Here is a 15039-nt window from a genome sequence, read left to right as displayed (position 1 = left end):
CAATGGGAACTATGGGCCTGCTTTTGGCTAATGAGATGGTCAATGTCCAGTTCCATATTTGTCACTGCTAGCTGTAACAAGTGATATGATGTGCTTCCGGAGCCGTGACGCGTGCATCCCGCGTCACTGGAAGTAGTACTGTACGTGAGCGATGCCACGCTTTGGCCACTGACTCCTCTCACTGTCCACCAATGAAAGAGGTGCCCCTTCCGGGAAGTGCGGCGGGGGCCGGATAAATGGTGTCAGGGGGCCGCAGTTTGGGGACCCCTGCCTTAGTTGTTCATTGCTTGCTTTCTCATATGTGCCTTGACCGTGGGCCTTCAGCAGACCGAGTAACCCCTTGCTCAAGCCAGTGACCTTGGGTCCAAGCTGGTGAGCTGTTTTTGCTCAAGGCAGATGAGTCCACGCTCAAGCTGGCGACCTCGGGGTCTCGAACCTGGGTCCTCCGCCTCCCAGCCCTATGTTCTAACCACTGTGCCACCACCTGGTCAGGCAGCAATGCCACTCTTGCTGCTTGGGACCCCACTGTCTCTGTAACTTCAGAACAAACATTCTATGTGAATTTTGCTTTTCACTTTTTGTAAAAGGCAGAAATCTGACCTCAGATTTCTTTCAGTTGGTCAAAAAAAGTACTAATATTGGGCTTTCATAAAAGCCAAGTGGCTTGATGCAAAGTTTTGAAAAGTGGGAGATAACCTGTATCTCGTTCTGAAATACATAAAAAACTCATTTTCCTTTCCACATGATAAAGATGTATATAAAATGTCTGAGAATCCTACTCACTGAAAACTTGTATCATCTAAGAAATGTGAACAATCATTAGATAACAAAGCATTCGGCCCTGGCCGGATGGTCAGCAGTAGAGCGTCGGCCTGGTGTGCGGGGGACCTGGGTTCAATTCCCGGCCAGGGCACATAGGAGAAGCACCCATTTGCTTCTCCACCCCTCCCCCTCTCCTTCCTCTCTGTCTCTCTCTTCCCCTCCCGCAGCGAGGCTCCATTGGAGCAAAGATGGCCCGGGCGCTGGGGATGGCTCCTTGGCCTCTGCCCCAGGTGCTAGAGTGGCTCTGGTCTCGGCAGAGCGACACCCTGGAGGGGCAGAGCGTTGCCCCCTGGTGGGCAGAGCGTTGCCCCCTGGTGGGCGTGCCAGGTGGATCCCAGTCGGCGAGTCTGTCTGACTGTCTCTCCCCGTTTCCAGCTTCAGAAAAATACAAAAAAAAAAACAAAAAAAAAAACCCAAAGCATTCCTTTTGTAAGTTTTGGATAGATTTAACTGAAGAACTTTCTAGTAACCCTCATCTCTATGGATCAGAATTTTCTGAATTTCATGTAACCAGACAAAATACAGAAATAAAACTGATATTCAGGAAGATGTCATTCAGAGCTCCCAAATTTGAGATTTTTGTATTCATTACTATAGATTTGTTTTTACTGACTGATTCTAAAATAATAGATTTTATGTTAAATAAATGTCAATGTTAACTTATAAAGTCCACTTAACAATAAAATGCTGCTCTTACCAATTTTATATTTGGTGTTGCGGTATGAGTAAGAAATGTTTCACCACTTTAAAAAATATGAAAAACAATGGTGGATTTAAGAATAGCTAAGCATTTTACTCAAACCAGAAATCCATAGACTTTTGATGAAAAGAACACATTTCCCATGGTAATGGCTAACTGCTTAAGTACACAAAACAGGACATCAATCACTGAGATGAGTGTTCAACAAATATACGTACACAGCTCTTATTCCCATATAACTTTGCATAGCATATTTTATTTCAATACTTACTGGTGCTACTATTTTTCCTGTCTGTCCAACTTGCATGTCATTGGGAACAAAGCCAGCATCCACAGCAGCACGAGAAGCACCAACTAAGGGGGAAAATAGTAATTTTTTAAAATCAGAGTATTCAGCTAGTTGGGATATTCACTGACAATTGTATTTAAAAAAATGACACTGATATAGTACAATTAGAAATTTTATTAAGGCCTTACTTCAACAACCATTAGGTCAACCCCCTTCATTTCTCAATGATTTTTAGCTTCTGGGTCATTGTCACTTTCTCAAATACTAGTCTTAATTCTTCAAGATTTTAACACCCTGGTTTCCTAGTTCCTTGAACAACTTTCCTCCATTGTCTTTTCTCCACGCTACCTCAGCCACACCCCTGGCCATATCCCCAACCTTTCCATTACCAATATCCCTCAATAATTCCCATTTCCCATGTCTCTCTGTGACTTCCTCTTTCTAGCTGACTTCCTTTAACTCCAACAATCCCCTGACCCCACTGGGACCTACAATTCTACTCCATTTCTCTCTCCCCTCATGTTCTCTTTCTTTACCCATCTTAAATGCTAAGATCAGTGACTCGCATCACCCCTTTACATATGCCTTCAAGTTCCTTGCCCTCCTCTTACATCATCATTCACAAATGAAAAACCTGCCCTGGCCGGTTGGCTCAGCGGTAGAGAGTTGGCCTAGCGTGCGGAGGACCCGGGTTCGATTCCCGGCCAGGGCACACAGGAGAGGCGCCCATTTGCCTCTCCACCCCTCCGCCGCGCTTTCCTCTCTGTCTCTCTCTTCCCCTCCTGCAGCCAAGGCTCCATTGGAGCAAAGATGGCCCGGGCGCTGGGGATGGCTCTGTGGCCTCTGCCTCAGGCACTATAGTGGCTCTGGTCGCAACATGGCGACGCCCAGGATGGGCAGAGCATCGCCCCCTGGTGGGCAGAGCGTCGCCCCTGGTGGGCGTGCCGGGTAGATCCCGGTCGGGCACATGCAGGAGTCTGTCTGACTGTCTCTCCCTGTTTCCAGCTTCAGAAAAATGAAAAAAAAAAAAAAGAAAAAAACAAAGGAAAAACCTGCATTCTCATAACCTGATTAAGCATCTCTCCACCTTCTCCATACATGTCCTGCTGTCATTCAGCATGACTGGAGAAAACACCCAACACTCAGCGATGTTAACCAGGTTTTACTTTAAATAACCAGGTCTTAATTCTCTCACTCTTTCCTAAATTTCATCTCTCTTCTTCTCTAACATCCTCACTTTCAGCTGATGACCTTGCTTTATATGCACTGAAAGAACTGGAACAATCATAAGAGACTTTTCACATGCTCTAGCTCACACACTCACCATCAACCTGCAGTTGTGTCCATATGCCTTCTTGTCCACTCACGGACGTTGCTCCAGCACTCTCCCTCTCTCCTGTGGCCGGCTTTCCCTTTCAACTGGAGTGTTCCATCAGCATAATTATTACCTGTCCCATTTCTAAAAAAAATCCTTCTGTTGGTCCCACTCCACCTCTCTCTAGCAATCATCAATTTCTCTGCTCTCCTATATCAAAATGCCTCTAAAAAGTTGTATTTACTGTCACCAATTGCAGGTCTCTCATTCTACATCTAAAAAACTTTTATTAAAATCACACATACAGAAAACCACACAAATCACAACTGTACTCTTCAACAGCTTATCAAAAAGTGAATATAGCCATGTAACCATTACCTAGGATTAATATTTTAAACCTACTTCAGTCAGGTTTCTGCCCCGTACTCACTAAAACTGGTCAGTCACCAATGACCTCTAAATGGTTAAATCCATTAATCACTTTTCAGTCCTCATTTTCCTTGACCTATTAGCAGTGTTTGACAGTTAATCACTCTCTTCCTTCCTAAAACACTTCACTTGGATCCCAAACATCAAACTCTGTCCTCGTTTTCCTGCCTTACTTACCACCCCTTTTTCATCTTCATTCTCCCCTACCTCTTAATCTTACAGTCTTTTCATCTTCATTCTCCCCTACCTCTTAATCTTACAGTCTTGGGCTTAGTCCTGGGATCTCTTTATCTACATGCACTACACGGGGTGATTTCATCCAGTCTCATGGGTTCAAATACCATTCAAATGAAACTGATTCCCAAATTGATCTGTCCAGCCCTAAGTTCTCCAATGAATTCCCCATTCTTTTTTTTTTTCTTTTGAGTGTGTGTGTGTGTGTATGTGAGGGAGAGACAGACAGACAGACAGACAGGCAGACAGAAATAGAGTTAGAGAGAGGGACAGATAGGGTCAGACAGACAGGAAGGGAGAAGAGAAACATCAATTCTTCGTTGAGGCATCTTAGATGTTCATTGATTGCTTTCTCATATGTGCCTTGACCGGGGGGGTACAGCAGACTGAGTGACCCCTTGCTCGAGCCAGCGATCTTAGGTTCAAGCTGGTGAGCCTTGCTCAAACCAGATGAGTCCGCGCTTAAGCTGGCGACCTTGGTGTCTCGAACCTGGGTCCTTCACATCCCAGTCCGACGCTCTATCCACTGTGCCAACCATTCTTATATCAACTGCTTAATTGACATCTCTACTTGGACATCTATTATCAGACATCTCAAAAAACTTAATATGTCCCAAACTGAATTCCTGATTTCTCCCTGGAAATGGCACCACTTGGGGTTTTCTTGGTCTCAGCTAATGGCAACTCCATCCTACCAGCTGCTGGATTAAAACTCTCAAAATCCATGTCCAATCCGTCAGGAGATCCCAATGATTCTACCTTCAAACATATATCCTGAAAAATGACTATTTCTTCCACAACTACAGGTACTAACCTGGTCCAAACCATGAACATCTTTCACCTGAATGACTGAAATAGCTAACTAACCTCCCTGTTATTATTATACTTTATCCCCTACAGTCTATTCTACGAATTGTAACCAGAGTGACTGTTTAATGTGTCAGGATCAGGTGACTCTCCTGCTCAAACCTCGATGACTCCCCATTTCATTCACAGAAAAACAATCTCCTTACAAAGGCATACGAGCTCTGTGTGATCTGGTCACTCTATTACACCTAATCTTGTCTCTTACTACTTTCCCCTTCTGACTTTTCACTCCAGCCACACTGACTTCCTTGCTATTCATAACACAGACCAGATACGTTCCTGCCTTAGCCAGGCCCTTTGCACATTACTTGTCCCTTCAGCAGAAACAAACACAGACACTTCTTCATCTCCTTCAAACCTTGTTCAGTTATCTCCTTCTCATTAAGGTCTATTCTGACTCGCTTATTTAAAACTGCAATTCTCCTCCCCCTCCTTTTCCTGTTTTATTATTTTCCATGGCATTTACTACCCTCTAACATATTATATTATTTACTAAATTAATGCATTTACTGACTGTGGTCGGCAGGAAAATGACCCCTCCAAACATATATTTGCTTTCTAATCCCCAGAACCTGTGAATATTCCCAATATGGCAGCAGATAGGATAAAAAGTTAAGGATCTTGGGAGAAGGCACTTATCTTGGGTTATCTAGGTGGGCCATAAATGTCACCATATGCATCCTTTTAAGAGGGACACAGTGGGAGATCTGATTCAGATACATAGAGGACGAGGCAATATGAGGACAGAGGCAGAGGTTGGAGAGATGTGGCCACAAGCCCAGGAAAGCCAGGGCAGCCACTAGAAATGAAGAGGAAAAGAACAGATTCACCTCCAGAGGGAGTATGGCCCTGTCAACACCTTGATTTTAACATACTTCTGGTCTCCAGCACTTTGAACAAATAATTTTCTGTTGTTTTAAGCCACCAAGTTTATGGCAATTTATTATAGCCACAGGAAACTAATAAAGTTTAGCTTCAACCAAATAGAAATGCAGCATCCACAGGACTAAGACTTTTGCTTACTATTATTTCTCTAGCTCCAAACAGTGCCTGACAAATACATGGCAGACACTTGATAAATATTTGTCCAATTAATAAAGTAATGAAATAAATGTTTTTAAATATTACCATCTAATTATAGTCAATATCAAGCCTTTATTCAGATAAAACTATTACTGTTTCTGTGAGTACATACATTAATATAAAAGCATAAGAAAAGCCTAGAAAGCTATCCACAAAACTCTTAAAAGAGTTGAAGATTTTTTTAGAATTGAGATTTTTTTGGTAAAAAGAACATATTTATGTTACTACTTGTATAATTAAAAATTAAAATATTCTTCATTTTCTGATTTTTAAAAAACATCATTCCATTCTCAGCAATACACTTTTTAAAAAATTTATTTTTAATTACAGTTGACATATGATATTTATTTCAGTTATACAACATAGTGATTCAATATTTTTAAACCTTACAAAGTGATCACCATAGTAAGTATGGTACCAATCTGTCCCCATACATAAATATTACAATACTATTGACTATATTACCTATACTGTATCTTTCATCCCCATGACTTATTTAATACTTTCTAGGTCCATACAAGCTGTTGCAAAATGGCAAGATTTCGTTCTATTTTACAGCTCAGTAATTCATCAATACTGTCTTTTTTTTTTTTGTATTTTTCTGAAGCTGGAAATGGGGAGGCAGTCAAACAGACTCCCGCATGCGCCTGACTGGGATCCACCCGGCACGCCCAACAGGGGGCGATGCTCTGCCCATCCGGGGCGTCGCTCTGTTGCGACCAGAGCCACTCTAGCGCCTGGGGCAGAGGCCACAGAGCCATCCCCAGCGCCCGGGCCATCTTTTGCTCCAATGGAGCCTCGGCTGTGGGAGGGGAAGAGAGAGACAGAGAGGAAGGAGAGGGGGAGGGGTGGAGAAGCAGATGGGCGCTTCTCCTGTGTGCCCTTGCCGGGAATCGAACCCGGGACTTCCACACGCCAGGCCGACACTCTTACCACTGAGCCAACCAGCCAGGGCCTGTATTTTTCTTAAGTTGGAAACGGGGAGGCAGTCAGACAGACTCCTGCATGCGCCCGACTGGGATCCACCCGGCATGCCCACCAGGGGGCGATGCTCTGCCCATCTGGGGCATTGCTCCATTGCAACCAGAGCCATTCTAGCGCCTGAGGCAGAGGCCACAGAGCCATCCTCAGCACCCAGGCCAACTTTGCTCCAATGGAGCCTTGGCTGCGGGAGGGGAAGAAAGAGACAGAGAGGAAGGAGAGGGGGAGGGATGGAGAAGCAGATGGGTGCTTCTCCTGTGTGCCCTGGCCAGGAATCAAACCCAGGACTCCTGCACGCCAAGCCGACACTCTACCACTGAGCCAACTGGCCAGGGCCAATATTGTCTTAATAACAAGTTCTATCTTTCCTATAAATCGTTAACTACAATTTAAGTAACCTAAATGTTCACTTAAATTTGTATAGGATTTATATTAGACCACCAATAAAAAGAAATATAAGGCCCTGGCCGGTTGGCTCAGCGGTAGAGCGTCGGCCTAGCGTGCGGAGGACCCGGGTTCAATTCCCGGCCAGGGCACACAGGAGAAGCGCCCATTTGCTTCTCCACTCCTCCGCCGTGCTTTCCTCTCTGTCTCTCTCTTACCCTCCCGCAGCCAAGGCTCCATTGGAGCAAAGATGGCCCGGGCGCTGGGGATGGCTCTGTGGCCTCTACCTCAGGCGCTAGAGTGGCTCTGGTCGCAACATGGCGACGCCCAGGATGGGCAGAGCATCGCCCCCTGCTGGGCAGAGCGTCGCCCCTGGTGGGCATGCCGGGTGGATCCCGGTCGGGCGCATGCGGGAGTCTGTCTGACTGTCTCTCCCCGTTTCCAGCTTCAGAAAAATGAAAAAAAAAAAAAAAAAAAAAAGAAATATAAGGGTATTCCTGAATCTGAAGTAGGCATTAAAGCTAACATTTAAATTTTCTTAAAAATGGGAAAAACTAAGATTTGGCAAATGTAAGAGTGTCACATAACTAAAGAATAAAGACACCCTGTCCTCATGGAATGCTATACCATTTGATTGGAGACAAAGAAAAACTGTTTCAGAGAGAAATCTTAAAAACCAGAGGAAAAAACCTTACCTGCAGCATGTAGTTGATCTGCCAAATCATATAACAACTTAAAGTTCTCTCCACTCTTCAAACCTCGACCTCATTAAAAAAAAAAAAAAAAAAGATGACAAAAGATTAGGCAAATATAAACTTCATTCTACAAATATTCTGCAACTATGCACTACACCTGAGTGATCTTCGCATTACACAACTGTCATATTAAGCATGCCAATTCTGACTTCCCGAATGATGTTCCTATACTTCTGTAAAGCATTTAATACTGCTATAATTAGCTAACCAGCAGTTAACTATATAATTGGTCTTTAAAGTCAGTCTTCCTCACTAGAACGAACACTACAGATCCATATCTATCTTGGTCATTGCTATATCCACAGTTATTTAGCAAACCATAACTGAATGACTAAAGTTATTTATTATTTGAACAAAAGTTATTCCACTATATTTCCAAACTCCTTGAGAGCAAGAACCTATTTTTCCCTGTTTCTTCAACACTTTTCAATGGGCCTGGCAAAAAACAGATACCCAATAAACACTTAATGAATAAGTGATTAAACGAGTCAGATATTAAGTCATTTCCGCTCAATGCACCTTGTCAATACAAGGCTATTTGGAAGCTTAATTATTTTGTTTGATGTTTACCTTGGGAAGATTTTAAAATCATAGCAGACTATAAAATTTTTTTTTCTAAAAATGGAGACTGATATACAAAAAGAAGCAAATCTTGTGCAGTATTAATATTAAATATGAAGTAACTTTAAAAGAGTTATTCATCGAGACCGACCTATACAAAACACAAGCTTTTCTTTTTTTTTTTTTCTTTTTTTTTTTTTAATTTTTTATTTTATTTTATTCATTTTAGAGAGGAGAGAGAGATAGAGAGAGAGAAGGGGGGAGGAGCTGGAAGCATCAACTCCCATATGTGCCTCGGCCAGGCAAGCCCAGGGTTTCGAACCGGCGACCTCAGCATTTCCAGGTCGACGCTTTATCCACTGCGCCACCACAGGTCAGGCACAAGCTTTTCAAAATAGTGTGAAGGATGGAATCATCATACATTGTGGCCTTGAGATTCCCACCAGTTCTTTCTATGATTCAGAAGTCAATCATATTCTTCATAAAAACATGGAAGTCAGTCAAAACAACGGTACCAAGTTGGAAAGTTATGTTGTTCAGATTTGTACCATGCTTCCCCTGGTGCCAGGGACACATATTGGCAAGAGAGAGCCCAAATTGTTTATTAAACTCATGATTTCATTTTCTCAACTGGTATAAAATGGGAATAATACTTGTACTCACCTATTTCTTACATTTGGGGGAAAGAAAAAACAAAAACCAACTCTGTGCTCCTCTAAAATAAAACATTAATAAAATCAAAGTATTTTAAGTTGACATAATCTTTTAAAAGTAATACATTATAAATCTCACTTACCACCAGATACCACCACTTTGGCACCAGTTAGCTCTGGCCGATCACTTTTGGTTAATTTCTGGTCAAGCCATTCTGATATCCCCACCGGGGAAGTACTGGATGCTATATACATTGATATTATGACAAAACAATGACTATTAATTCAAGTTCTAAAACAATAATTTTTAAGAGAAACACACAAATTACCATAATTCCATGAAAGTTGTTACTGTAAATTTTTTGTGCTTCTACTTTCATTCTCTGATTTTTTGAAAGACTTAAAGGGACTAAATTCCAACCATCACTTCATTAGCTGAATGACTTTTGAGAAGTAATTTAAATTCAGAATCTACCTGTAAAAGTGGAGTAAACCTGTCCATGCAGTTCAAATAAGATCCTTTATGTGTTCAACTGTAACACTCTCTATACATTTACTTTTACATTCTTCCATTATACTGAATCTCCCAAGTAGCATAATAGGAAACAGAGAGAGGAAAGTAAAACAATCTTAACATTAACATTAATCTTAATGGACCCTCTCTCTCCTACCCGCTGATCGACCAAAGCAGCTTTCCTCATACCAAAAATGATATGAAAATGACATTATATTTACTTTTGTATATAATTAGAAATATCATTTAGATTGAGCGCTCAAGTTCTCTGCATTAGAGACTTAACTAGAGATCATCTCTTAAATCTATGAACTGAAAAGCAAGAAACAGAAATCCAAACTGCAAATGAACACTCACCCTTTTCTGAACTGGCACTGCCTCCACTTGTTGCTGCAGCTTCAAAAGATGTTCCTCGGACGGAAAACACTTTCACTTTTTCATCACACTTCACTGTACATAAAGCATTTCCTGAAATACACAGTTTATTTAAAAAATAACAAACAAGAAAGACAACAAAAAAGTATTTCTTTGTTTCACAAGTTACTTCACAAAGACAAGACAGAAATAAATGTGGGCCTGTTGTCTTCTACCTCTACTAAGCATTAGGAAAAAATGACTGTAACTCTGAAGAAACACATCAGTACATACCTGTTTAACCTTAGGTGTCTTTAAAAACACAAGACAATTAAAACAAAGTTTAATGAGATGAAAAACAAAACAAAACAAAAAACACAGGACAAACGCTGGTCTACCTGGAGGCAAGTAGCTAGAATAGGAAGCCACACTAATACGGTACATTCTTTCTAAAAGAAATTCTAAAGAAAGCTTCCTTCTTCAAAAACAACACAATCAGCAACTCAACAGTAGGAGCTACAACTACATGATAAGAATGAAGCTACTATGCATGCTAAGGAAGGAAAAGAAGTGAAAAGATGATAGAGCATAAAAAACGAAGTGTGAGATGGGGTCAAGATTTTAAACGATTTTGAGACATTTCTTATGATTTAGCAATCACATTAAGAATGACCTAAACTGCCTGACCAGGCGGTGGTGCAGTGGATAGAGCATCGGACTGGGATGCAGAAGGACCCAGGTTTGAGACCCCAGGGTTGCCAGCTTGAGTGCGGGCTCATCTGGCTTGAGCAAAAAGCTCACTATCATGGACCCAAGGTCACTGGCTCGAGCAGGGGGTGGGGGGTGTATTTAGTCTGCTGAAGGCCCGCGGTTATGGCACATATGAGAAAGCAATCAATGAACAACTGAGGTGTCGCAACAAAAAACTGATGATTGATGCTTCTCATCTCTCTCCGTTCCTGTCTGTCTGTCCCTAGCTATCCCTCTATCTGACTCTCTCTCTGTCCCTGTAAAAAAAAAAATTAAAAATTAAAAAAATCTTGCCTGACCTGTGGTGGCGCAGTGGATAAAGTGTTGACCTGGAATGCTGAGGTTGCTGGTTCAAAACCCTGGGCTTGCCCGGTCAAGGCACATATGGGAGATGAAGCTTCCTGCTCCTCCCCCCTTCTCTCTCTCTCCTCTAAAATAAATAAATAAATAAATAAAAATAATTAAAAAAAACCTTTAAAAAAAAAAATTAAAAAAATCTTAAAAAAAAAATGACCTAAACTATGACTAAATACTTCCCCTCAAACACTGCTAAAAATGAAAGATCTGATTTGAAAGTGACTATTTATCTTGAAATATCCAAGTTCAATCAGAAAGAATTCATTGTCTTCTCCAGCTCCACCAGAGATACCAGTGTGCTTTGCAAAAGATCAACTTAAAAGACATTGAAATAAATTTAATGCAGATGGGCCCTGGCCAGTTGGCTCAGTGATAGAGCATCGGCCTGGCGTGCAGAAGTCCCAGGTTCGATTCCCGGCCAGGGCACACAGGAGAAGCGCCCATCTGCTTCTCCACCCCTCCCCCTCTCCTTCCTCTCTGTCTCTCTCTTCCCCTCCCGCAGTGAGGCTCCATTGGAGCAAAGATGGCCCGGGCTCCGGGGATGGCTCCTTGGCCTCTGCCCCAGCCGCTAGAGTGGGTCTACGTCGCAACAGAGCGACCCCCCAGAAGGGGCAGGGCATCACCCCCTGGTGGGCAGAGCGTCGCCCCCTGGTGGGTGTGCCGGGTGGATCCCGGTCAGGTGCATGCGGGAGTCTGTCTCTCCCCGTTTCCAGCTTCAGAAAAATACAAAAAAAAAAATTTAATGCAGATGGAAATGGAAGAGAATCAGCAAAGACTATTGAGAATGCTATTTTTTTTTAAATGGAATGCTCCTTAACCATAAGAAATAATGATATATTGCCATTTACAACATGGATACATCTTGAGAACATTATACTAAGTGAAATTAGTAAACCAGAAAAAGCTAAGAACTATGATTTAACACATAGGTAGGATATAAAAATGAGACACAGACATAGATAAAACGTGAAGTGGCTACCAGGAGGGGAGTAGGGGAGAGGCAAGAAAAGAGGGACAAATACATAGTGATGGAAAATGACTTTGGGTTATGGGTACTCAACATAATCAATAGTTCTTTTTTTCTTTAAGATTTTATTTATTCATTTTAGGGGAGAAAGAGAGAAGAAAGGGGAAAGAGAAAGAGAGAGAGAGAAGCAGGAATCATCAACTTCCATATGTGCCTTGACCAAGCAAGCCTGGGGATTTGAACCCGCGGCCTCAGCATTCCAGGTCAGTGCATTATCCACTACACCACCACAGGTCAATCCCATAATCAACAGTTCAAATGCTATAGAGATGTTCACCTGAAACCTATTGAAATCTTATTGATCAATGTCACCCCATTAAATGTAATTTTCTACATAAAATTATAAAACATTTAAAAACACAATAAGCTAAAAAAATACTGGTAAATAGTGAATATTAAAATATTAATTTCTCTCAAAAAAATTAGAAGGTTTTGCTTTTCTAGATGCCACTTAAAATCTATTGAATACTGAATGAAATTTTTATTGATCACTGGAAAAATCTCACTCTGCCTGGCCTGTGGTGGCACGCTGGATAGAGTGCAGACCTGGAATGCTGAGGCTGCCGGTTCGAAACCCTGGGGTTGCCTGGTCAAGGCACATATGACAAGCAATCAAAGAACAACTAAAGTGCAGCAACTATGCAATGATACCTTCACTCTCTCCCCACCACTCCTGTAAGAGCAATAAATAAAATCTTTAAAAAAGCAAAGAAAAGAAAAATCTCACTCTGTAAATGGAATGACCGAGAACTGTCCTGTGGATGTATCAGAGAGAATGTCCTGTCCCAGTCTAGCAGCAATACTAAGATTTTTCAGAAACCTTTAAGATAATCCATTCAAAGCCAGTGTATGCATTTTTAAAATCCTAATTGCAAGATTAAGTTCTGCTTTTAAAACTTACAAAAGTATAACATTTCAGTTATTTTCCTTGGATACTCACCTGCATAAATAGTTCTCACAAATGTGTCAGGTGACTTGATCGCAATGATATCAGAAATAGGGGCAACATCAAGTTTGGCTGCTATTCTGGGCAAAAGGTTCTAAAAGCAAAATAAGCAGTAAGTTACACACATAAATGCTGATGAATGGCTATAAACTACCAGCAATAACATTCTCTAAAAGCACAGTCTGTAAAAATTTTAATTTAAATATTTTATATTTCATATACATCTTTAGACACTACAAAGCCAAACACAACTTTTTGGATAGTCTTTGAGATTAAGTAAGATTCTCTATCATTACTCTAACAGTTTGTGAGTTTTACGTTAATAAACCACCTTGACTCACTTATTTTAAATTATGAGGTATTTGCTTTAATAAACATCACTTACAAAGTATGACAGTTGTGGCCCTGGCCGGTTGGCTCAGCGGTAGAGCGTCGGCCTGGCGTGCGGGGGACCCGGGTTCGATTCCCGGCCAGGGCACATAGGAGAGGCGCCCATTTGCTTCTCCACCCCCACCCCCCTCCTTCCTCTCTGTCTCTCTCTTCCCCTCCCGCAGCCGAGACTCCATTGGAGCAAAGATGGCCAGGGCGCTGGGGATGGCTCCTTGGCCTCTGCCCCAGGCGCTAGAGTGGCTCTGGTCTCAGCAGAGCGACGCCCCGGAGGGGCAGAGCGTTGCCCCTGGTGGGCGTGCCGGGTGGATCCCGGTCGGGCGCATGCGGGAGTCTGTCTGACTGTCTCTCCCTGTTTCCAGCTTCAGAAAAGAAAAAAAAAAAAAAGACAAAGTATGACAGTTGTATATTACTAAATTTAGCTAAGATAGGAAAACAGAAGACTAGTAAAATTCACAAATACTAAGAATATACTTGTACATATTTACTTGATGTATATAAAAAAAAACTCCGCAAATCAAACATTTTCACCTTTGAGAAAAATTGATATTGCATTAAAAAGAAAATCAAAACTAACCTAAATGTCAATCAACAGGGGACAGGGTTATAATTCATCTATATAACAGAATTGTATGTAATCATAAAAATAAAATGAGAAAGTTGAAGCACAGCCTATATAAGAAGAGCAACAAAAATTAATGTATATGTTTTTCCTTGGAATAGACACATGATAACTTTGCTTTCACCAGCATGAATGACTAGGAAAGCCACAACATCCCCAGGTCTCAGTTACTGCACCTTACAACGGGAGGAAGAGAATCCCTATGCTTCTAGTTTAAAATTTTAAGACTAGCCCTGGCCGGTTGGCTCAGTGGTAGAGCGTCGGCTTGGCGTGCAGGAGTCCCGGGTTCAATTCCCGGCAAGGGCACACAGGAGAAGGGCCAATCTGCTTCTCCACCCCTCCCCCTCTCCTTCCTCTCTGTCTCTCTCTTCCCCTCCCGTAGCCGAGGCTCCATTGGAGCAAAGTTGACCCTGGCACTGAGGATGGCTCCATGGCCTCTGCCTCAGGCGCTAGAGTGGCTCTGGTCGCAACAGAGAGATGCCCCAGATGGGCAGAGCATCGCCCCCTGGTGGGCATGCTGGGTGGATCCCTGTCGGGCGCATCGGGAGTCTGTCTGACTGCCTCCCTGTTTTCAACTTCAGAAAAATACAAAAAATAAATAAATTAATTTAATTAAATTAAATTCTAAGACTATAGGGCTCTCATACAGTGAGTATATCAGTTAATCAAGACTGAATATCCATACTTTCTAGACTCAAAGGTTCTCTTAGAAGATGACATCACCTAAATGTAATCAAAAGTGAAGTACCTACTGCTTTTATCACATAAACACTAAAGCTAAATTCTATATTGCTTTTTACACAGTTTACTCCATGGCATCTCTTAAACTTGGTAGATGATACTACCTCTAGTGGGCTAACTCTCCCTATAACAATATTCAAGTTCCTCTCCCATATTACATCCCTGAACATTCTCTGTCTCTAAGACTACTCCCAGGATTATCTTTTTGTTGTTGTTGTTGTTGTTTTTGGGAGGTTTTTTTTTTTTGTATTTCTCTGAAGTTGAAAAC

General features: G+C 41.9%; 1 protein-coding gene across 1 annotated transcript in view; it reads right to left on the bottom strand.

The window, feature by feature from the left end:
* The window catches only part of ETFA (electron transfer flavoprotein subunit alpha), a 92183-nt gene that overhangs the window by 56760 nt on the left and 20384 nt on the right, over positions 1-15039 (bottom strand). Inside the window, exons 5-9 of the mRNA XM_066238616.1 lie at positions 13016-13115; positions 9945-10055; positions 9217-9318; positions 7800-7868; positions 1794-1876 (exon numbers count right to left, since the gene is read on the bottom strand). Of these exons, the coding sequence (XP_066094713.1) occupies positions 1794-1876; positions 7800-7868; positions 9217-9318; positions 9945-10055; positions 13016-13115 (465 nt within the window). The remainder of the gene's footprint in view (positions 1-1793; positions 1877-7799; positions 7869-9216; positions 9319-9944; positions 10056-13015; positions 13116-15039) is intronic.

This window comes from Saccopteryx bilineata, chromosome 7, assembly GCF_036850765.1.
Source record: "Saccopteryx bilineata isolate mSacBil1 chromosome 7, mSacBil1_pri_phased_curated, whole genome shotgun sequence".
Taxonomy (NCBI): Eukaryota; Metazoa; Chordata; class Mammalia; order Chiroptera; family Emballonuridae; genus Saccopteryx; species Saccopteryx bilineata.
This window is presented reverse-complemented; position numbering and strand designations above follow the sequence as displayed.